The following is a 25,108-nucleotide window of genomic DNA, read 5'->3' as shown; positions in this document are numbered from 1 at the left end:
TTTACTGAGAGAAGCATACTTTTTTTTAGATTGCAGAACTCATCATGTTGACCAAAATATTTACAAAATATGGTTTGGTCTCTGTCCTCTCAACTTGATCTCTCTGTATAGAAATGGCATGTTTGATAATCATGTGATTCAAGAGAGGAAACCAGGAAGCTCTACTTAAAAGTCAGACCAAGAATTCAGTGTTCTCTAGGGGTGCAATACAGTACAACTCAAACTGATTTCCCTGAAGGTATTTGCTAACCATAATTTGAGGAGAAAGGTAATAGGTCACAAGATACCCAAAGATCCCTACCCGCTGTCAAAGAAGTACAACCAGTTCTGCATGTTTAAGTTGATTAAACTCAAATGTGTGTGTTATAAAAAAAAAAAGGTATTGCTCTTAAGGCAAGAGTTATATCTATTCTTTTTAAAATCTTAGATGCATACTTTTGCTCCTTCTATAACATTTATTATATAGTAATAAATTTTTGGTTTTTCTCTTTCAAATATTTTACAGCTATCTAAAAGTTTACTCTAATTAAGAACTAGAAATATTAAGAAACAGTTCTTAATTAAGCATAGTAGTAGAATAATATGTAAGCCTTTAACCTGGTTTAAAAAGAAAAACGGGGGGGGTTTTCAAGATGGCAGGACTAGAGGGCGGCTGCATTTCATGTTGCTCCAGGACTCAAGATTCAAAAGAGGAGATAGTGAGTGACTTAGGACCAACTCAAAGCCGCCAGGTGAGTTTCTCCCATAGGGGAGGCATCCCGGATGGGGTGGTAGCCCCAAAACGCAGAGAACTTTGTGAAGTAGAGTTGCTCAGCGAGACGCCCCTCCCCCGCTGGAGTGGTAAACACAGGACAGCGAAGCGGAGCGAAAAAACGGCGGAGGGAAGTTTCCAGGACTACGGGACAGCTTCTCTAAGGAGGGGCAACCTAAGGAGACTTGTCTGGGAAGGGTGAGGCTCCCAGGCCCAGGAGGTAGGTCCGGGCCCCTGGGAACGTTGCCTGGGAAGGCTGCCCTGCCCAGGCGGCAAGACACCCCTCCCCCCGCTGGAGCAGTGAACTCGGAAAGCGGGGAACTTTGCAGAGGAGGTCGAGCAGCACACCACTTGGTTTTTTGGAGCAATCTGCCGCGGCTCCAGCGGTTGCCAGAGGAAGAGTTGGGCAGCGAGCTATTTGGACTCAGCAACCGCCTGAACAATGGGGAGGGGGCTGTCCTGAGGAGGTGGAGGTGCGCAGTGAGTTGCTTGGTCTCCAAGCACCCACACAGAACACCGGGTGGCTGCCTGGAGGAAGAGACGAGTGACAGGTCACTGGGGCTTGGAGCATATGTACAAGGCTCCAAGTGACTGCTCAGAGGAGGGGTCGCATAGCTAGGCGATTAGGTGCAAAGCATGGTCTGGTCAGGGGACCTAGGCACCTTTTCTTGAAAGAGCTACACACAGACAAGCTGAGGGGCGGAGCGAAGGTTCCAGGACTGTGGGCAGCTTCTCTGAGGAGGGGCTACCTAAGGAGACTCGTCTGCAAAGGGCAGGACTCCCAGGGCCAGGAGGTAGGTCCAGGCCCCTGGGAACATTGCCTGGGAAGGCTGCCCTGCCCAGGCGGTAGTTGTGGACTGAGGGGAACCTCTAGGAGGGGAACTGACTAGCTGAGACCTCCCCACCTGGTGAGTCTTCCCCGCCGGGTGAGGTTTTCCCACAAGGATGGTAAAACCAGAGACACAGGCCCAAACAGGCCTTGCCTCAGCCCGCAGTCTACTTCCCCTTTGGATGACCATTGGTCAACAAGTAGAGGCACCTCTGCCCACTAGCAGGGAATATACCCCACCTGAAGACCACCACCCCTAGAGAGGCAGCTTCCTAGGGGAACACGGCAGTATCAACTTCCTCTAAGACTTCAGGCTACTAAAGGATAAGAGGGGATACACTAGCAATCTTCAGGGACATTATAAGTCAATAGAGGAAATCTGCAACATCTCTGCAGTCCACTGACACCTGAACAACATGAGAAAACAAGGGAAGAAAATGCCTCAAACAGATCTGGATGTTACATCAATAAAATCCAATGACAGCATGGCAGAAGAAATGTCAGAAAGGGAGTTCAGAATGTACATAGTCAACATGATAAGGGAAGCAAACGATGAAATGAAAGAGCAAATGCAGGCATTGAATGAACGCACCAATAGACAGTTAAAAGAGCAAATACAGGAAGCAAAAGACCATTTCAATAAAGAGTTAAAACAAACAGAAATCCTTGAAATGAAGGAAACAATAAACCAAATTAAGAACTCCATAGAAAGCACAACCAATAGGATAGAACACCTGGAAGACAGAAATTCAGATATTGAAGACAAAATATTTAACCTCAAAAACAAAGTTGAACAAACAGAGAAGATGGTAAGAAATCATGAACAGAATCTACAAGAACTATGGGATATCATGAAAAGGCCAAATTTGAGAATTATTGGGATTGAGGAAGGCTTAGAGAAATAAACCAAATGAATGAACAACCTATTCAATGAGATAATTTCAGAAAATTTCCCAAATCTGAAGAATGAAATGGAAAATCAAGTTCAAGAGGCTTATAGAACTCCAAATACACAAAATTACAACAGACCTGCACCAAGGCACATTATACTGAAAATACCTAACATACAAAATAAAGACAGAATCTTAAAGGCTGTGAGAGAAAAGAACCAAATTACATTCAGGGGGAAACCAATATGGATATCAGCAGATTTTTCAATCCAGACCTTAAAAGCTACAAGGGCCTGGAATAACATTTTTCAAGCCCTAAAAGAAAATGGATGCCAGCCAAGAATCTTATACCCAGCAAAACTTACCTTCAGATTTGATGATGAAATAAAATCCTTCCATGATGAACAAAAGTTAAAAAAATTTAAAAAAAGAAAGCCAGATTATAAAACATTCTCAGCAAAATATTCCATGAAGAAGAGATGAAAAACAAAGAAGCAAATCAGCAAATGGCAGAGATATCCTAAAGGAACTCTCAAATAAAGAGGAACCAAGTCCTGTCAAAAATAAACAAATAAATGAATAAAATGAGTCAAATGACCGGGAATACAAATCATATCTCAATAATAACCCTGAATATTAACTGGCCTGAATTCATCAATCAAAAGACATAGACTGGCAGATTGGAATTAAAAAGAAAGATCCAACAATATGTTGCCTGCAAGAGACTCATCTCTTAGAAAGAGATACCCAAAGACTAAAGGTGAAAGGATGGGAAAAAACTTACCATGCACATGGACCCAGCAACAAACCTGGGGTATCCATCCTCATTTCAGCTAAAGTGGACATCAAGCCAAAGTTAATCAGAAGGGATAAAGAAGGACATTTCAAACTGCTTAAGGGAACCATAAATCAGCAAGACATAACAATCATAAATATCTATGCCCGAAACAGTGGCTCACCCATGTATGTCAAACAAATCCTTCTCAATCTCAGAAACCAAATAGAACACAATACAATAATACTAGGTGATTTTAACATGCCTCTCTCACCACTGGACAGATCTTCCAAACAAAAATTGAACAAAGAAACCATAGATCTCAATAACACAATCAATAATTTAGACTTAACAGACATTTATAGAATATACCATCCAACGAAGAGTAAATACACTTTCTTCTCAGCAGCACATGGATCCTTCTCTAAAATAGACCATATATTATGCCACAAAACTAATGTTAGCAAATACAAGAAGATAGAGACACTTCCTTGTATTTTATCAGATCATAATGGATTGAAACTAGAAATAAATGAAAGAGTAAAAAACAGAAATTACCCCAACACCTGGAGATTAAACAATATGCTATTATATGATGAATGGATAACAGAAGATATTAGGAAGGAAATTAAAAAATTCTTAGAGGTCAATGAGAACAAAGAAACATCATATCAAAATCTCTGGGACACTATGAAAGCAGTACTTAGAGGAATATTTATTTCATGGAGCGCATTTAATAAAAGAAGCAAAACTCAACAAATAAACAACCTAACACTACAGCTCAAAGCCCTAGAAAAAGAAGAACAGACCAACACCAAAAGTAGTAGAAGACAGGAAATAGTAACTCAGAGCTGAAATCAACGAAATTGAAACAAAAGAAACAATACAAAAAATTGACAAAATAAATAGTTGGTTCTTCGAAAAAATAAACAAAATTGATAAACCTTTAGCTACACTAACAAAGAGAAGACGAGAGAAAACCCAAATCACCAAAATTTGGAATGAACAAGGAAATATCACAACAGACACGATTGAAATATAAAACATAATTAGAAGCTATTTTGAAAATCTATACTCCAACAAAATAGAAAATTTCGAAGATATCAACAAGTTTCTAGAGACCTATGAATTGTCTAAACTAAACAAGGAGGACATACACAATTTAAATAGACCAATTTCAAGTAATGAAATAGAAGAAGTCATCAAAAGCCTACCAACAAAGAAAAGTCCAGGACCTGATGGTTTCTCAGCCGAGTTCTACAAAACCTTTAAAGAACAGCTCATTCCAATACTTTCAAAGTATTCCATGAAATAGAAGAGGAGGGAACCCTCCCAAAGTCATTCTACGAAGCCAATATCACCCTGATACCTAAACCAGACAGATACACATAGAGGAAAGAAAATTTCAGACCAATATCCTTAATGAACATCGACACAAAAATTCTCAACAAAATTTTAGCAAATCGCATACAAAAACATATTAAAAAGATAGTGCACCATGATCAAGTGGGTTTCATCCCAGGGATGCAAGGTTGGTTTAACATCAGGAAATCAATAAATGTAATTCACCATATCAACAGACTTAAGCTCAAGAATCACATGATTATTTCAATAGATGCAGAAAAAGCATTTGATAAAATACAGCACCCCGTCATGCTCAAAATGCTAGAAAAAATAGGGATAGTGGGAACGTTCCTTAACATTGTAAAAGCCATCTATGCTAAGCCCAAGGCTAATATCATTCTAAATGGTGCAAAACTGAAAGCATTCCCCCTAAAATCTGGAACAAGGCAGGGATGCCCTCTCTCACCACTCCTATTCAATATCGTCCTTGAAACTCTAGCCAGAGCAATCAGACAGACCAAAGAAATTAAAGGGATACGAATAGGAAAAGAAGAACTCAAACTATCCTTATTTGCTAATGATATGATTATATACTTAGAGGAACCAGGAAATTCCACCAGAAAACTCTTAGAACTCATAAGTGAATTCAGTAAAGTAGCAGGATACAAGATCAATGCTCATAAATCCAATGCATTTTTATACATAAGTGATGAATCTTCAGAAAGAGAAGTTAGGAAAACTACTCCATTCACAATAGCCTCGAAAAAAATAAAATACTTGGGAATCAATCTCACAAAAGAGGTGAAAGACCTCTACAATGAGAACTACAGAACACTAAAGAAAGAAATTCAAGAACACCTTAGAAGATGGAAAGATCTCCCATGTTCCTGGATAGGGAGAATTAATATTGTCAAAATGGCCATACTACCAAAAGTGCTACACAGATTCAATGCAATTCCAATTAAAATCCCAACAATGTACCTTACAGAAGTAGAACAAGCAATCATGAAATTCATCTGGAAGAATAAGAAACCCAGAATTGCTAAAGCAATCCTTCGCAGGAAAACTGAAGCAGGGGGTATTGCAATACCTGAACTTCAACTGTACTACAAAGCAGTAGTAACAAAAATGGCATGGTATTGGTACCAAAATAGACAGGTAGATCAATGGTACAGAATAGAGGACACGGACACAAACCCAAATAAATATAATTTCCTCATACTAGACAAAGGTGCCAAAAATATGCAATGGAGAAAAGATAGCCTCTTCAACAAATGGTGCTGGGAAAATTGGAAATCCATATGCAACAAAATGAAACTAAACCCATATCTCTCACCGTGCACAAAACTAAACTCAAAATGGATTAAGGATCTCGGAATCAGACCAGAGACCCTGCATTATAGAAGAAAAAGTAGGTCCAGATCTTCAACATGCCAGCTTAGGACCAGACTTTCTCAACAGGACTCCCATAGCACAAGAAATTAAAGCAAGAATCAACAACTGGGATAGATTCAAACTAAAAAGCTTTCTCTCAGCAAAGGAAACTATCAGCAACGCGAAGAAAGAGTGGGAGAAAATCTTCGCCAATCATACTTCAGATAGAGCACTAATCTCCAGAATCTATAAAGAACTCAAAAAACTCAACACCAAGACTACAAATAACCCAATCAACAAATGGTCTAAGGAAATGAACAGACACTTCACAGAAGAAGACCTACAAACAATCAACAAACATATGGAAAAATGTTCAACATCTCTAGTAATAAGAGAAATGCAAATCAAAACCACCCTAAGATTCCATCTCACCCCAATCAGAATGGCGATTATCAAGAATACAAGCAACAACAGGTGTTGGTGAGGATGTGGGGAAAAAGGTACACTCATACATTGCTGATGGGGTTGCAAATTAGTGCAGCCACTCTGGAAGGCAATATGGAGATTCCTTAGAAAACTTGGAATGGAACTACCTTTTGACCCAGCTATCCCACTCCTTGGCCTATACCCAAAGGACTTAAAATCAGCATACTAGAGAGATAGAGCCACATCAATGTTCATTGCTGCTCAATTCACCATAGCCAGATTGTGGAACCAACCTAGATGCCCTTCAGTTGATGAATGGATAAAGAAACTGTGGCATATATATACAATGGAATACTACTCAGCCATGAAGAATGATAAAATTATGGCATTTGCAGGCAAATGGACGAAATTGGAGATTATCATGCTAAGTGAGATAAGTCAATCTCAAAAAACTAAAGGAAGAATGATCTCACTGATAAGTGGATGATGATACATAATGGGGTGTGGGAGGGGTTAGTTTTAGGGTTAGAGTGAGGGTTAGGGAGGGGGCAAGAATGGGGGAAGGAAGGACTGTATAGAGGGAAAATTGGGATGGGAGGGATGGGGGGAAGGGGCAAAAATAACAGAATGAATCAACCAACATCACCCTTTGTAAATTTATGATTACACAAATGGTATGCCTTTACTCTATGTACAAACAGAGAAACAACATGTATCCCATTTGTTTACAATAAAAAAAAAGAAAAGAAAAACAGGGGTTTGGCTATGTGGCTCAGTGGTATAACACTTACCTAACAAATATGAGTCCCTGGATCCATCCCCAGCTCTGAAAAGAAAAAAAAAAAAAAAAAGAAAGAAAAAACAAAAACAAAAACAACAGATAAAACCTTTCCCACAACCTACCATGTACTCCCTGAAAAGTCTTTAACAGTAACAAAAACCTTTAATGATCCACCTAAAAAATAAAGCCTAAAATACAAATATCCCAATAAATAGAACAAAGTAATTTCCAAGTAGGAATCTTTGGTTTGGTTTTCCCTTAGTTACAAGTGAGTTAGAACTGACTTGACAAAGCGAAGATGAAATGATAATGGAATTGGAAAAGCCTATTAGCCTACAAGAAAAGTCTGGTTTTCCACCTCTTTTTCTATACCTATAAATGAGATGACTTTTACATTTTTAAATACTTAAAAGAAAAACAAAAGAATAATAACATTTTGTGACACATGAAAGTTAAACGAATTCCAAAGTTCAGTATTAACTCATAAAGTTTTATTTGAGTACAGCCAGACCCATTTGTTATCTATGACTGTTTTTACCCCACAATCAGAAGTTGAGGTAGAGACCATATGACCCCACAGATTTACTACCTGACTTTACAGAAAATGCTTGCCAAGTCCCGGTCTGGAGTCCACATGGGGTTGCCTAAAGCCTGACTTAACTAGATATTCTGGGTCTCCTCTTCCCTAGGCTACCCTGTCTCCAACACAAGGCCTAATCTAAAGCTAATGTTGCTCGGCTCCAGACACACAAACTACAAACATCATCACCAAAAACCAGTGCAGGGTCTCCACCCAAGTATACAAGGCACAAGCACTTTTACCAACTACCATTTCCAAATGGGAGTTTATAAAGTTCTTATATAAACTACTTAATGCAAAAATCAAGATTAATTTAACAAAGTATAGTTGTTCCTCCTTGCCTGTATGTTCTACATCCTTGAACTCAATCAACTGCAGATGGAAAGTAACTGGAAAAAAATTTTTGTGTCCCTGAACACATATAGGGACAAGACTCTTTTCTTGCCTTGGTATGAATCTCCATAAATAATACAGCACAACAACTCTATGTAGCATTGACATTGTATTAGGTATCCTGAGTAATCTAGAGATGGCTTAAAGTCTATGGGAGGATGTGCATAGCTTCTATGCCCACTTTTATTTTTATATGAGGGACTTGAGCATCTGCACATTTTGGTACCAGTGTGCGAGGAGTCCAAGGGAAGACTGTAGATACAACTTTACTTATTTAGCAATATCATAAGTTCCTTTAAAGCTTTTTATAATTTTATTTTAACTATCAATAAATTATTTCCTATTGCTCCTTAAATAATCTCAATCAAACCAAATATTAAGCTGTTTTGTTACCATGTTTCTGATCTTGATGCTTTATAAAAACACTGATTCAACCTGAAAAAAATTCTTTTGCCTCAATTTTTTGTTAATACTTAGTGAGTGGTGTCTCAAGAAGTCTGTTTTCTTCTGAATTACAACAACAGGACTATATGGCTTTCACCCATTTTTACTGCAGCTTAAAATATATTGAGAGACTGAAGACTTCTTTGGCAGAACAGAAACACTGAATGGTTTATACAAAATCACTTAATCCAATATAGGAATAATTTTTATGCATCAAGGAGTTACAGCAAATAAAGAAAATTCTCAAGGTGCTCCCTTGAGCCAAAAATATTTTAATTAAAAAATAAAAGAACTTGGGAATGGGGCTTCAGTGTCTAGTATACTATGAGACCCTAGGGTCAGTCTTCAACAAACACACACACACACACACACACACACAACCTCAATGAAAATATATAGATGGCAAATACACATATGAAAAGATGGTCCACATCATATGTTATCAACAAATTAAAATAAGATCCCTCTGTAAATGATAGTAGACTGACTAAAATTCAGACACTGGCAACCCCAAATGCTGGCAGGACACAAAGCAAAAGGAACTCTCATTCATTGTTGTTGGGAATGCAAAAATGGTATATGCACTTTGGAAGGTAGTGTAATGGCTCCTTACAAACTAAATATATTCTTACATTCAATCCTGCAACTGTAATCCTTAGTGTTTACTCAAAGGAATTAAAAACATGGCCAAACAAAAACTTGCACATGAATATTTCCAGCAGCTTTATTCATAATTGCCCAAACTTGAAAGCAACCAAGATATCCTTCCAAAGATAAATAGAAAAACTGTAGCACACACAGGCAATGCAATATTAGTCAGCACTAAAATCAAATAAACTATTTTCAAGTCATGAAAAGACAAGGAGGACACTTAAATGCATATTACTAAGTCATAGAATCAATCTGAAAGAACTACACACTGCATAATTCCAACTATATGACATTTTGGAAAAAATGTCAAACTATGGAGACATTAAAAAGATTAGTGATTGCCAAGGATTGAGGGGAGCAAGGGAAGAATAGAGCACAGAGGATATTTAGGGCAGTAAAACTATTCTTCATGATAGTACATTGGTGGACACATATCAGTATACATTTGTCTAAAACCCACAGAACATACGCCACAAGTGTGAGAGATGAATTGACAAAGCACAGAGGATTTTCTACTTCTTTTCCCTTTCTTCTCCCCACTGAATGTGAGTTCTTATAGGACTCAGATCTTAGTCTCTTTTGTTTATTGTTTAATCCCTAGTACTTAGACATGCCCCACATACAGTAGGTGGTCAACCAGTATTTTTAAAGAATGAAAGTATGAATAAGTAAGAAAACTTCTTTTATGTAAAGTCCCCCTCCCCATAGCAGTGAATTCCCATAGTGGAGGCCATGGGTGCTCCACCTTCAAATCTCTTTGGATCCCTCCCGTGAGCACTGGGTATCTCTCTCCAGCTTTGGAGTTCTTTTTCTAAAGGTTCACACCAAACAGCCTTCCTTAGAGAACTCTGGTCTCAGATCAGACTTGAAATACTTGGGAGTTTATATGCATCCCGGAAGGACCATTGTCAATGTCTGATACAGGACTATGACAGTTCAACTCCCTTGCCTGAGGACTAACCTTGCTGTTCACTATACACTCTAGAACTCCCACAGATTGTGTTGATCCTAGGACTTCTAAAATCATATCCTTAGCTGGTTTCTATCTCTTCTTTATCCTGTCTTCCCTATTCCCTTACTGCTTTATCCTGGGAGCCCTGCCTTAATAAATCACTTGCCCAGGAATCTGCATCTCAGGATCTAATTCTGATGAATCTAAGACAACCTCAGGAACTGGAATTATTACAGAGTACAAAGCAATTATGTATTAAATAGTTAATGATTTGAAAAATGGAACCACAAAGAATAAGCAAACTATTTGAGACTGATATATCTGAAGAGGCAAAGCAAACATCAAAAATGAAAAATGAAATTATTCAAATAAACTCAGTGGATAATCTAAACAACTGATTAAACACAAATATAAAGAGAATTGGAAAACTGAAGAAAAATCTGAAGAATGTATTCTGAAAACACATGGAGACAGAAAACATGAAAGAGAGATTTTTAAAAATGAAGCTAGAAAGAGATGGTTCAATATCTATGCTATAAGAATCAGGTAAAACAGATCCAGTAGTCTCACTGCTGGGTATGTGCTTATAGAAAATCCTGTACTTATATATTAGGAAACACATATACAAGAATATTACTAGTAATATTAAAAACAATAGCCTTAAACTGGGAAAAGTTATAGTATTCCAAGAGGATAATAGATAAATAATTTATAGAAAATTCACACAACAGAATAAGATATAACAGTAAAAAACACATGTACTATAGCTATAAACAAAAACTTGGGCGAATCTCAGTTTTATTCATATAAAACACAAAAGAAAGCAAAACTAAACAATATAATGTTGAGGGACATGTATATAAGTGTTTTTAGGACAAGGAAAATTGTAAATACAAAATGAAGACTATTTTTTACCTCTGATAGGAGGGCAGGGGGATGAGATCCAAAAGGTATACACAAGGTATTGGTAATGCTCTAAATTTTAAGTTGGGTGGTAGGGTCATGGATGATTATTTCATTGTTCTTCTTTCTAAACTTATACCTATGATCTATTCTTTTGGATATGCCAAATATTATATTAAAAGTAATATTTGAAGAATCTCTATAAAGCATACAGTACAGATGGATGCTGAAGATGCTTAACATGTCTTTGAAGTCAGACAGATCAGGGCTGGAATCTTATATCTTATGGTGAATCTTATGTCTACTGAACAGGTTCTTAATCCTTCATAGACCTATGTTTTCTCATAAAATCATGGTAACAACATGTCTCCTAGAGTTTATTTTAAGATTGAGATTACTGGGTATAGACAGGGAATGTGGCTCACTGGTAAAGTGCTTGCCCAGTACGGATGAGGCCCTGGGTTTGATTCCCAGTGCCTAAAAACAAAACAAAAAGGATTACTAGGATGTAAGTTCCATGGCTATATATACATCATCTGCCTACATACCCCTAGTGAATAGCACACCTCTGGCAGGTAATGGGCACTGAAATGCCAAGTAACTTTCCTTCCAAAATGGTATAGTTTGTGTGAGTGGTTTTGTGCTGGCTACTTTGCTTTTTGGTTTTTCAGTGTCTGAGTTTTGTTTTTGGGATTGGCATTTTATCTTGGCATTGACTCTTTATAACTATATGTAAGAAGGTACTTCTCTGGATTCAGGTTCTGAATCTGTAACACAATAAAGTTGGAGTAGGATATCTGATTTCTTAATGCTTATAACCTGACATCATACCCTCTACTAATCTTACTAAAAGGTAAACTTAGATAAAGCAAGCATATTTTTGTTACACAAAAAGACAAATTTAAGTTATGTATTTATAAGTATCCTAAAAAGAGGGATAATAACTACCTAAACCAAACTGTGTCTGAAATGGTCAGATTCATTCAGCGAAGGTCATCACAGGTAAATGAGTCATGCAGTGAGGAAGCTCTCCTTCTGACATGTTGCATTACTTTTGTTCCTCTATTTTTGAACTCCCTTATTCTTGGTCTTTGTCTTTGGTTTCTATACTTCTACCAACTGTGACTTCCACTCCTAAAACTCAGTCCTATGAATTTGGTAAGTCCAGTTACTCTCATGCCTTTAACAAGTACATTACTAACACCCACAAAAGTAACTCCAGTTCTGTCCTCTCACATGAATTCTAAACCCTAACTAAAATTCAGGATGTTTTAATTTGGGGACTGTCATCATTAGATCAATAGATCAAAACAATGCTTAGTATCACTGTTCCTATAAGGTAATGCCTATGAAGTTCTGGCTATCACCTACTGGATATGGGCTTATCCTGCAGAGGGAGCACAGAAAGTCCCAGCTCTCTACCCCTGTGTGACATAGCAAGGGAAGTCCACAAACTCACTTGGTTTTGAAGCCTGACATTTACATTCAGCTCCTCTTTTCCCCCTCTCACAACTTCTCAATCTGAATGGGCCTGTCCTAACAACGGAAGCCCCTTTTCCAATCTAAATTCACATTCTAGCCTGACCTAGGTCAGGCACCTGACCTACACTGGCTCAGAGGCACTTCAAGAGCTATCAAATGAAAATGTACAATCACAGATATTTACAGCCTTGAGAATGTGATAAACAAGATCAACTAAAAGAAATAGGGCCATTCCAACTCCTCCCAGAAGGCATCAGTTAGCCTACCTGATATTTTCCAGGGCATTCATTATCTGTTCTTGCTCAATATCATAGTGTTTCACCTTGAAGCCTCCACTGGCAAACAACATAGCCCAGCTTCCTCCAATGAGTTTACTGCAGGGAAAGAAAATTAAGAAAGGATTCAAATTAATTTAATAATTGAACAGTTTTTCATTCTTCATCCGAAGAAACTTTTAAAAATCATACAACATCCCATTCCTACAATATTTAATAAATCTTTTTAAAGTACACATCTTGATAACTGTATTTATTTAGAATGTTATCTGTCCCGACCCAAGTACTCCTGAACCCCCCGCTCAACGGCCAAGATCAGTATTCCACAGGGAACATGGTAATATGTCAGGTATTAATTAGGTGCTCACGCACTGAAACAAAAAATTACAGTCAGGCGGTGGTAGGGTCTCATGAGGCAAAAAGTCCTTAGTTGAGTCCCCATTTGACCAGTGTCTTATGCAAATCACTTAACTTGAACATGAGAGTTAGTACAGCCAGTCTTCTACATCCCCAGGTTGCACATCTTGGGATTCAACCAACCATGGTTTGAAAATTTTGGGGGGGAAAAAAAAAACTACATTTGTACTAAACATATGAGACATTTTTCTTGTCATTACTCCTTAAACAACGCAGTACAACTGCAATTTACATTATACTATACTAGGTATTTAAAGTCATCTAGAGATGGTTTAAATATACAGATGGGCATAGATTTTTGCAAATATTATACCATCGTATGAAAACAACATGAGCATCTGCAGATTTTGTTACCTGTGGGTATCCTGGAACCAATCTCCCATAGGTACAGAAGGATAAGTGTATTTGCTGTCCTCCTCAAATAATTAATTGCCACTACAACAGCATTTGAGCATGAATTAGGTGTCAGGTACCATTAAACACTCAGGTCTTACCTCTGTTAATCTTTACAACAACCCTATAATGTATGTACTATCATTATTTACTTCTGAGACACAGAAGAATTTATTCCACACAGGCTATCCATGCAGGAGCTAGGAGATAAAGCCAAGAGGTCTCTTGAGTCCTTACACTTAACCCTCACTTCCACCCATTATTTCAGACTTATTAGAAAATAAAAAGATAAAAAAATCATAGAGTACATATGGGGTTGTTGAAAGGGTTAAAACAAATGTACAGAACACATCTAGAGTCCAATTCTTAGTTTCTAATACTATTCTCCAATAAAAGGAAGCAGTACTCCTTAGAGAAAAGGCTAATTCTAGAGCTGAGCCAGGAAAGACATAAGATGAGCCTGGAGCAGTCTGTAGCACCAGCAAGTAAATGTTAAAAAACAAACAAGGGACTGGGGTTGTAGCTCAGTAGTAGAGCATTTGCCTAGCATGTGTGAGGCACTGGGTTTGATTCTCAGCACCACATATAAATAAGTAAAATAAAGATCCACTGACAATTAAAAAAATTTTTTTTAAAAACCTACATTAATAAATTATATCAAAGGGATTACAGGAGCCCACTAGAAGAGCTCCTAATGGCCAAAACTGGAACAAATTGAGCCATTTGTGGATTATAATACAAGCTACAGAATACATACTCACAAGTTCATATGGCTAAAAATAAATATTTGAAAAAATAAATAATTATTGGAAAAGCCACATTTCCCTCGCAGAAGAATTCCAAATAATTCTGTCCTCAGAGAGATGGAACATCATTTTCCACCCTTAAAAATGAGCTATGCAAAGCAACTTTTTTCCAAAGAGTACAGTGTGTAAAGAGGAAACAAAAGAATAACTTTGCAGTGGAGGAACCTGAAACACTATCTCAGCCAGGTGGTCAAGGTTAATATCAACAGCAATGAATCATAATGATGGTGTATGTTGTGATACCTTGGCATGTGATGAGAATGGAAATTCATTTCTGTGGTCTTCCTACCACAACTCCAGCTTAGTCATGAGAAAAACATTAGGCAAACTTCAACAGGGGGACATTCTACAACTACATGACTGGTACTCCTCAAAACTGGCAATGTTATCAAAGGCAAGGAAAGTCTGAGAAAATGTCACAGAGAAGTCAAAAGAGAGAGATAGCTCAGTCGGTAGAGTGCTTGCCTTGTAAGCACAAGGCCCTGGGTTCAATCTCCAGCACCAAAAAAAAAAAAAAAAAAAAAAAAAAGTCAAAAGAGAAATAACAGGTACAAACAGGTAGAGTGGTCACTTGGTATGAATGAGGAATAGGTTCCAGGACCTCTTCCTCCCTGCTCAGAGAATGCTCAAATTCCTGACATAAAATGGAATAGTATTTGCATACAACCTAAGCACATCTTCTTTATAGATTTTAAATCATCTCTACATGACTTATAATACCTGACACAAAGTGAATGCTATGTAAATAGCTGTTATACTGTATTGTTTAGAAAATAATGACAAGGAAAAAAGTTTGTACATGTCCAGTTATGCATACAATTTTTTTGCAAATATTTTCAATCCGTGGTTGGTTGGATCAACAGATGTTGAACCCAAGGATATAGAGGGAAAACTGTAAATGTAATCTGATATTCTGGAACAGAAAAAGGACATCAGGTTAAAAACTAAGGAGATCAGAAATTTAAAAGATATTACTAAATAATAATGTATTATTTCATTAATAACCAGTATTATTAACTTTTAATTAACACTATCAGTGGATGATAATGTATTGGTTTGCTAATTATAATACATTGTACCATATTAATATAGGGAAGTTGAGTGAGGTGGAATGTGCATAGGCATACCCTGGAGTAGATGCAGATGTAGGGAAGAAAATGACCAGTGCAAGATCTCACTTCCATCTTAATCTCTAGATCTGGTAGGTTCAACACTTTTCTTTGTTGTGAACTGTTAGATCTTTCATAAAGGATATCTAAGTGTGTGAGTAAAAACCACAGTAAGTTTTGTACAGGGAAGTGAGGGAAAAGCAACACTTGCCCGCAATATGAACTTCTTGTTTGTTCAATAGCGTAAGCTCTATGCACCGGGAACAACCTTGCTCACCTTTTGTATTCCTGGCACGTTGCAGAGCTTGATAAATGTTAGTTGTTGACAACAAAAACGCTGACATGCATTAATGACAAACACTAGATAATGGTCAGCAGTCTCTTCCCATGTATTTAAGACAAAGGCAACAATGATTTACTCAGGAGTAAAGAGTGCCAACTATGTACCAGGCACTATTCTGGAGCCTGATGCTAGGAGCTTACAGTGGGCTATAAGCCTAGTTTATTGTAAATAAGTAAAAGTGCCAGGGAAAAAGAGAAAATGACAAGAGGGACTAAAAGTAGAAAGTAGAGAATAGGAGGCAAAGAAATTTTAAAAGCACCACCAGAACTGTCTCACTGGGAAGGTAACATTTTAGCAGAGTTGAAGAAGGTGAAATGCCAAGTCATGAGTATCTGGAAGAAAAGTGTCCTTGGCAGGGAAAGAATGGTGCAAGTTCCAAATGGGCAAGGCTAGTGAAGCTGGAGTGGAGGTGGAGGACAGGGTGGTGGGGGATGAAGTCCAAGGGAAGGAAGGGAAGGTGAGCTGATTACATACATAGTGCCTCAGAGACCATGGAGGCATTTAGATATTTACTGATATGTATGAGATGGGTATCTAATAGAATGACTTACATGAAAGACATGAATTAAGTTTTAAAAGGAACTTTCTAGTTGCCTTCTTAAAAGTATATAGTGCCCAACTTTTGATGGTTTGACTTTTGTGACAGTACAAAAGCAAAAGGCATTCAGTTGAAATCACACTTGCAAGTCTGAATTTGGATCTCTTCCCAGGCTAGTGCTATAAGAGCCAAACTTCTTCCATGATGATAGGTGACAGCAGTGACCACAGTTCCAATCAGCCCCAGGATCACAAGGGGGAAACAATCAACACTCTATAGTGCTGTGGTGCTAAGTTATGATGTTAAGTGAGTTGGTGGTAAGTGCATTTCACACTTCTAATATTTTCACCTCATGATGGTTCATCAGGATATGACCCCATCATAAGTCAAGCAGTATCTGTATTGAAGACAGACAAAGATAGAAATAAGAAGACAATTAGGAATCCAGAGCCTAAGGCAGGATATCATGGTAGGTTGGAAGAGGATGGAAGCAGAAGGGATGATCGGTGGTGAGCTGAGTTCTGAATATATAATATATTCAAGGTATAGACAAAAAGAATTGCTGGTAGGTTCAACGTAGGGTATAAAAACTAAAAGAATTGAGGATGAATGCCAAGTTTGTTTTGGAGACCAAAAAGGATGGAGATCTCATTAATTCTATAGGAGAAGATTTTAGGAGAGAAGATAAGGAGTTCAATATAGGGTATTTTAATTGAGAGATGTCTAACAAATAGGTCAAGCAAAATAAATGGATAGAAGTCCTTGGTTCAGGGCCAAGATCTGGGCTGGAACATGAATATGGAGTATTTAGTAATGCAAGATGAGTGAGATCTCTAAGGAACTGAAACTTAGGACAGTCCAACCTTAATGGGGAAAGATAACCAGGTGAGAGGGTCAGTAAGTGGAGGGAGCCTCAAGGAGACAAGAGGTCCATCTGGGTCAAAACTCAGTGATCAAGTAGAATTTGGACTGAGAATTGGCCATTGGGTTTAGTAGGATGAATGAGAATGGAGACCATGATCAGAGCACTTTTTGTGACCTGATCCCAAGGAAAGTCCAGACATCATTACCCTGTGTACATGTATGATTACACGAATGGTATGACTCTACATCGTGCACACCATAGAAACGGAAAGATGCACCCCATTTGTGTACAATGAATCAAATGCAGTCTATAAAATGAAAAAATAATTAAAAAAAATAAAATGGATCCCTGGATTTAACTCCAGACTCAAGAAATGAAGGGAATAGAGGAACATGGTAAATGACACTAGAGATACATTCAGCAAAATCTATGTTGTGGAAGATTATACAGGGCAAATGACTCATGTTCTTCAACAAATACACTTCAAGAAACTTTAAAAAAAATGGGATGAGAAATCTATAGATTAAAAGCATCAAGAAACAATATCATCAAATAAAATAGGTGGGCATCATTTAGAATCTGAATCAATCAAACCAGGCGTTAAAATAAAATAAGGAAAATTTTGAATGCAGAAGAGATACTTAAAGATATTAAGGAATTTTGTTAATATTTTTCATATGATGATGGCATTTCAGTTATATATTTGTACAATAGTCTGTGTCTTTTAGATATACATGCTGATACAGTCATAGATGAAATCATATAATGTCTGGAATTTGTTTCAAAATAATCCAGAGAATATATAAATTAAACTCAATTATCTATGTGTTAGTAACTGTTGAAGTTGGGGGCAGGGTATAGTTACATATGGGCTCACTATATTACTCTCTCAACTTTAATATGGTTTGAAATTTTTCCATAATTCAGTGTCAAGAGATAGATGATAGGAAGAAAGAACTGGACACAGAATACAGACAATTTTACTAAGTTTTGAAAGGAAATGTGGCAGTAACTAGGGGGAGAATGGGATCAGTTTAGAATAAAAACTATGTGTTTTCATGTTGAAGGATCTGATCCCCTAGGGAAGGGAAATTGATAAGCTGGAGGAAGTGCAAGGCTGATCTGGAGCTACTGCACCGATTTCCATTGCTTGGGTCTTATAATGAAGCTTGGTGTTTGCCGAGAATAGGCAGTCCCCATAATCAAACGGACAGAAAATTCTTTAAACTGGAGGTACTTGAACAGAGGTAGAATAATCACTGGCAGGGACAACGGCATCCAATGTTCATTGGATAGGTGGATTGGGCCCCACCTCTCTGTCAATCCTGAAAATTTCCACTTCTACTTAGAATATCAAAAGCAAGTTGCATCTCATCACAAGCGGTCCCCAGTACTCCTCAGACAATTCAAAGACAAATCAACAAAGTTCTCTAGGGTTTCTCTAAGTTGGAAGCTCCTGAAAATGTGAACCAGGCATCATGTCCTAATCTAATAAATATAGTAGCTGCAATACATCCCCCATTTTAGAGGTTTTGAGGGGGATGTGTAGACACAGCCACATATTCAGTATTGGAAGACTTTTTCCATGAGCTCTTACATGTCTTGCTGGGTGTGCTAAGACTACAAGGCCCTGGCCATTCTTCACCAGGACCACTTCTCAGAGTTATATATGCAGCAAGAGACCTTGAAACATGAGACAATGTGTCCCTTGAGGACAAAAAAGAATTGCTTATTGCTTACTATAAAAATGTTGGGGTCCCTTAACTCAGTAGTCTCTGAAATCCACACAGACCCTTCAAGCACCCTTCATGAGACTCTAGGAGAAGGGGAACCAATGTAAATAAAGGCATGCTTCAGATATATTGCAGGTTCAGTTCCAGACCACTACAACTAAGCTAATTTCACAGTAAAGCAAGTCACATTAACTTTGGGTTTTCCAACATCAAAGTTATGTTTATGAAGATGTGACTCAGTGGTAGAGCACTTGCCTAGCAAGTGTGAGGCACTAGGTTCAATCCTCAGTACCACATAGAAATAAATGAAATAAAGGTATTGAGTCCATCTACAATTAAAAATATTAAAAAAACACTCAGTATCTGTGAAGAACAATAAAGCAAAGCACAATATGTATGTCTGTATGATACTCATGCCACCTGCTCTGCCATGATTAGTGAAATCCTTTGTCACTGATCCAGAAGACTCATGTCCTCTGCCAGTATGCATGAAACAGTAGCAGACTAAGTTATTAGCACTCAAACAGATGGGACACATCAGAGCAGAGGAGGGGAGGGCAAGCTTGTCTCAAACTTGAAAGCAGTTTGGGTGGCAGGGGGCCTTCAAGAGTAGTCTTAGGGTAGGAGCCAGAAGTATTCTCCCCACTCCATCTCCCATCTCTACAGTTGACATTGTAAACGTGGGAGACACCTCACATAAGAGACTAAAAGGACTGCCCAAGCTGGTGAAGGGAAGACCTTGGCATGCTTCCTATAGACTTGAAAATCCTCTAATGCCACAGAAGTGCTGGCCAACCTTCAAAGCTCTAACACAATACTCACTTGAGTTAAGCCTCAAATATATTAAAGGAGTCACAGAGAGGGTAACCATCTTATTACAAAGTATCTTATGTGAAGCCATTTGTTGTGCACATAATTAAAATCACTTCCACTGGAACTCTGGATAAAGGAATAGGATTATATTCCATTTACTCCATTATTCTTCTATACTATGAAACTTTTTACAATTAATATAAAATGTGCATATTATATACATGTGAATTTTCAGTTACACTCTCAGGGTTCTAGACCTATGATGATAAATACAGTATACTCTAGCTACATATAGATATTTAAATTAAAATCAGTTAAAGTTAAATAAATGTTAACACTCAGGGAATCAGCAGTACTAGAGCTAGACAAGTTCAAGTACTCAATATCCACAGGTGATAGTGGCTACCATCTTGAACAGCAAGAAGATAATCAGCCATCCTTATCTATGGATTGAAAAATTCAGGAAAAAATTGCATCTATACTGAACATGTACAGTATTTTTCTTATCAATATTTCCTAAACAATACAATATAACATCTTATTATTCTTTTCTTGGGGTGCTGGGGATCTAACCCAAAGTTCTGAGCATGTTAGACAAATAGTCCATGATTGAGCTGTGTCCCTAATCAATAACAACTATTTACATAGCATTTATATTGTGTCAAATATTATAAGTTATCTATACAGGATGGTTGTGTAGGTTCTATGTATATCCAACACCATTTTATAAAAAGGACTTGAACATGAGCAGATTTGGTATCCTCAGGGACCTTGGTACCAATCCCCCATGGATACCAAGGGATATCAATAGGCCAGTGAACATTCATGCTTGCCTCCAACTGACCAGTAATCAATCACCTTTAAAGACTTTCTTTCCTGTCACTATTATCATAAATGGTGACTTATTTAACCATAAAAGAAATCCTTAACAGAGTCTAACTTCAGATTGAAGAACATTTTCACTGTGAACATTTTTACAGTGGTACATTCACTCTGTGATAACTCACTGAGCTATATATACTTAGTGTTTTTGTATTATGCTATATGTTGACATAATCCATAAAGATATTTTTTAAAAGAAAAGTATCTTCCTTCTACTTTTTCACTTAAGAAAACAACACAACCCCACAAAATGGCCCAATTCATCTCAAACTGTAAAAGCCTTCACCCACACAGCATCAGACCACTCTGTGTACTAGGTTGTCTTACATACCAAGTCAGTCACATGGTGAAAGAGAAAGGATCCAAGGAAAAAGGAGGTGCCAGGGAAGGGAATGAAGAAAGCCTCAGGCTACATAAAGGTAGAAAAGTGAAGTCCCTTGATTGGTCTACAACAACTGAAGGTCAAAGACTTTCCAGTTTGGTCTCATTAAGCAAACCTTCTCTCACATCTTGACCTGCATTTTGGAAATAATTGGAAGTTTTTTGTTTTTTGGTTTTTTTTTTTTTTTTTTTTTTTTTTTTTGCAGTGCTGGAGATGGAACCCGGGGTCTCATGTCTGATAGGCAAATACTCTACCACTCAGGCTACTGGCCCTGTAATACTTTTTAAAGGAGTCTTCACAAAATGGGGACAGAATTAAGTTTTTGAATATCCACTTTTTTAAAGGTTCTATCATTACTTAAACAAACCTTGTCCAGTATGGTTGCCACTAGCCTCAGGGAATGTTAAGCTCATCTGAGATGATCTGTTGTTATGGTTTAGGTATGAAGTGGCCCCCAAAAGCTCATGTGTGAAACAATGCAGAAAGTTTAAAGGTGAAATGATTGGGTTATTTGAGCTTTAACCTCAGCAATGCATTATTCCATTGATAACAGTAGTAACTGTAGGTAGGTAGGGTATTACTGGAGGAGGTAGGTCTTTGGGGCATGCCTTTGGGGTTTATATTTTGTCTTCGGTGCTCTTCTTCCTGATTACCATGTTCTGAGCTGCTTTCCTCCACCACACCTTTCCACCATGATGTTCTGCCTCACCTGGGGCCCAGAGCAATGGACCTGGTTGTATGTGAACTGAAAGCTCCGAAACCATAAGCACCAAATAAACTTTTCCTCTTCTAAAATTGTTCTTGTCAGGTCTTTTGGTCACAGTGGCAAAAAAAGAAAAAAAAAAAAAAAACTGACAAAAATATATGCACTGCAAGTATTAAATACATACTGGATTTTGAAGACAATGCTAAAAAGTAAAGTATTTCATTTATAAAATTTAATACTTGTTGAAATAATAACATTTAGGAGATTGTATGTTAAATAAAATGTACTATAAAAATTTTCAACTTTTTTTTTTTGGAGACAGGGTCTTGCTATGTTGCCCAAGCTAGCCTTAAATTCCTAAGTTCAAACAATCCTCCCCTCTCAACCTCCAAAGTAGCTGGGACCATAGTTATGCATCTATCTAGTTTTATCTATTTTTACTTTAAAACAACTACTAGAACATTTGATTACATACGTGGCTTAGAATTTCTAAGAAAAGCTAGACGATGGAAAGGTATACATAATATACCTCCCCTTTTTAACTAAAGAAAGAAAGAAAGTGGGCGTGGGAGCACAAACCAGAAATCTATTTGAATGGAATACGGGCTGTTAAACTGATAAGGTCATCCACATCAGAAACGCCAATCCACGCGCCAGGTGTGTTTGCTGAATACCTCCTCGCTAGCAGACAGGAATGTGCCCTGCAGGCATCCTTGACAAGCAAGCATCTGAGCCCTCCATTCTGGGCTAGTCCCATCTCCATCATTTACTATGACCTTGGGTAAATTGCTTCATTTCTGTTTTCTCATTCATAAACTGTGACTAAGGATACAGTTATCGCAGGATCATTGCCAAAATTTGTTTCGTTGTGTTCAATGCCTTGAGCGTCTATGTGGACTAGCTGGTAGGCCGGGCATCGTTTGGTACATCCCAGGAACTGCACTGCAATCGCAGCCTACTCTGTCAGCTTTCGGAACTTGGGATAAATCAGCACCAAGTTTCACATTAGCACTCTACAGGGTGCTTCTGCCTGACACCGCTGCTGACCCAGACGCTTTCCCAGCCTAGTCAGCTCGGTGAAGGGAAACAAGAGCCAAGAGCCCCTTAGAGGGCGGGAAGTTGGCGCACCCACCGGTTCTCAGAGACAGCAGCAAGCTAGTGCCCACCCGGATGGACGCAAAGCGTGGGCCCAAGCGCGGAAACCGGGTCCCCAGCGCCTCCCCAGGATCCAATGGCAAGAGCACGACACCTCAGAAACTTTTACCTGCCAATAATCACCACCCCGCCGGCCGCCAAGGACGCCATAGCCAGGAGCCTAACTGGGCACAGCGAGCACGAACACCACGACACTGGCGGGGCTGTCCTGCGCGGAGCTCCGTGCCAGGTCCCGGCGCCTTGGGGTTGGGGGCGTGCGGAGGCTGCGGGCGGGGCAGGCGGTCAGTTGCCCTCCCTTGGCTGCACAGCCTTCTCCCGAGCGCCCCAGGGCAATGCTGACTCTGGCTGTCTGGATGCTGACCGAGCGTTTACGTTATGAGCACCACTTATAAAATGGATCTTCCTTGAAACTACCAAGGAACACGCAAGAACGGAAAGAGCAGACACTTCTGATTCGAGTAATTTTTTTTTTTTTTTTTTTTTTTTTTTGTAGTTTCTAACTGTGCATGGTGAAACCAGTGTCCACTGGAAGAGACTGCCAGGTTGGCACATGAGTAGACCACTAAAGCACCCTAAAAGAAACGTTTACGCATATTTCCCATTTGAAGATAGTAGCACCTTTTCAATACATACTAGGTCAGGCCCAGTTTATTACTGGATTTACACAGGTAATTCGTTCTGCTTCAAAGTTCTGAGGTTGCAGAACTTTGGGAGAGCAGAAAAGGGGAAACTCCGGATATGTTACGCTGCAAAACGGAATGACATATTTGAATTCTTTATACTGTGCCATGCCGACTATGAAATGTACTTCCTCCTTCCAGAGGCCAAGTTGGTTGATGTGTAAGAAAAAGGAAATCTCATAGCGCTTCAAAGCCTGGCTCTTTTTGGAGCCAGGAACAGACGAGATCAAATGAAAAGGGCATCATGCGTGGATGACAAAAGTTCATGCCCTTACAGCACACGTGAAAGGGAAAATGTCACATCCTCCAGTTGAAAATGATTAGGCAGCACTCAAGCTGGAAATGTGACCGACAGGTTCAGATGATGAATGGAGCTCTTTCTTCAGTTTGTTTTCCCCAAGTCAACAGTGAAATAGAAGTCTCAGAGAGAGTAGGTTTTAAAGAACAATTTCACAAATTTTCAATAAATATTTGAAAAGATATTCAATCTCACTGAACAAAAATGAAAAGTGACCCAACAAAGATAAGTCATCTTTCACCCATGAAATTGGCGAAATGATAGGTACAAAGGAAACTAACAGGAAAGGGAAATAAAAATATAATTTTAATCCAAGTTCCATGTACACCCTCAGCCTTTACTCCCCAAGCCTGTGTTTCCCCAGGCCTGAATTTGTAAAAAAAAAAACCCTTGAATCTTAGAGTATTGTTAGTCCAAATGATTAATAAGTTATTAGTTTGTACAGCATATTTACTTTAGACTAAATAAAGCAAAGGGAAAATATTGTTAGAGACTTATGGGGATATTCTAAGCATTGTCTATTGACTGGATGACATCAACCCAGAGATCCTGAAAGAACAAGACCACTGTGATTCACCCTGTGCTTATTTAAGAAAATTAAGCTTACCACCAGACCTAGTGGTGTAGACTTGTAATCCCAGTACCTCAAGAGGCTGAGGTGGGAGATTGCAGGTTTGAAGCCAGCCTCAGCAATTTAGGGAGGCTGTAAGCAACCTAGTGAGAACTTATCTCAAAATACAAAATGTAAAACCGGGGTGGTGGGGGTGATAAGCTAGGGATGTGGCTCAGTGGTTAAGTACCCTTGGGTTCAATCCCTGGTACCAAAAAAAAAAAAAAAAAAAAAACTAAGCTCACTGGAAAAAAACTAAACTCACACATACTTCCCACATTCACTATTTATAAATTTCCTTTAAAGGAAAAGTCCAAGACACCAAAGTGCAACTCACTATTGAGCACCACACTTCTCTCTTTGTGTTTCCTGCTGTATTGCTTGTTTTCTTAAATAAATATCTCTACTTTCTTAAATAAACCTGTGTTTGGGCCTCTTCTAAAACATCCTAAAATTATTTTTTTGTGGCATAAGCCAAGAACCAGTCAGGACTGAGTTGAGATCCTCTTCTTCTCTCAGGAGGACCTT

The 25,108-nt window shown here is 38.4% G+C and overlaps 1 protein-coding gene across 1 annotated transcript in view; it reads right to left on the bottom strand.

Annotated features, from left to right (window-relative positions):
- The window catches only part of LOC124974208 (lambda-crystallin homolog), a 34,147-nt gene extending 10,975 nt beyond the window's left edge, over nucleotides 1–23,172 (bottom strand). Inside the window, exons 1-2 of the mRNA XM_047537651.1 lie at nucleotides 23,102–23,172; nucleotides 12,842–12,949 (exon numbers count right to left, since the gene is read on the bottom strand). Coding sequence (XP_047393607.1) covers nucleotides 12,842–12,949; nucleotides 23,102–23,142 — 149 coding nt within the window. The 5' untranslated portion in view covers nucleotides 23,143–23,172. The remainder of the gene's footprint in view (nucleotides 1–12,841; nucleotides 12,950–23,101) is intronic.
- Between the last annotated feature and the right edge of the window lie 1,936 nt (nucleotides 23,173–25,108).

This window comes from Sciurus carolinensis, unplaced genomic scaffold (genome assembly GCF_902686445.1).
Source record: "Sciurus carolinensis unplaced genomic scaffold, mSciCar1.2, whole genome shotgun sequence".
In the NCBI taxonomy this organism is placed as follows: Eukaryota; Metazoa; Chordata; class Mammalia; order Rodentia; family Sciuridae; genus Sciurus; species Sciurus carolinensis.
This window is presented reverse-complemented; position numbering and strand designations above follow the sequence as displayed.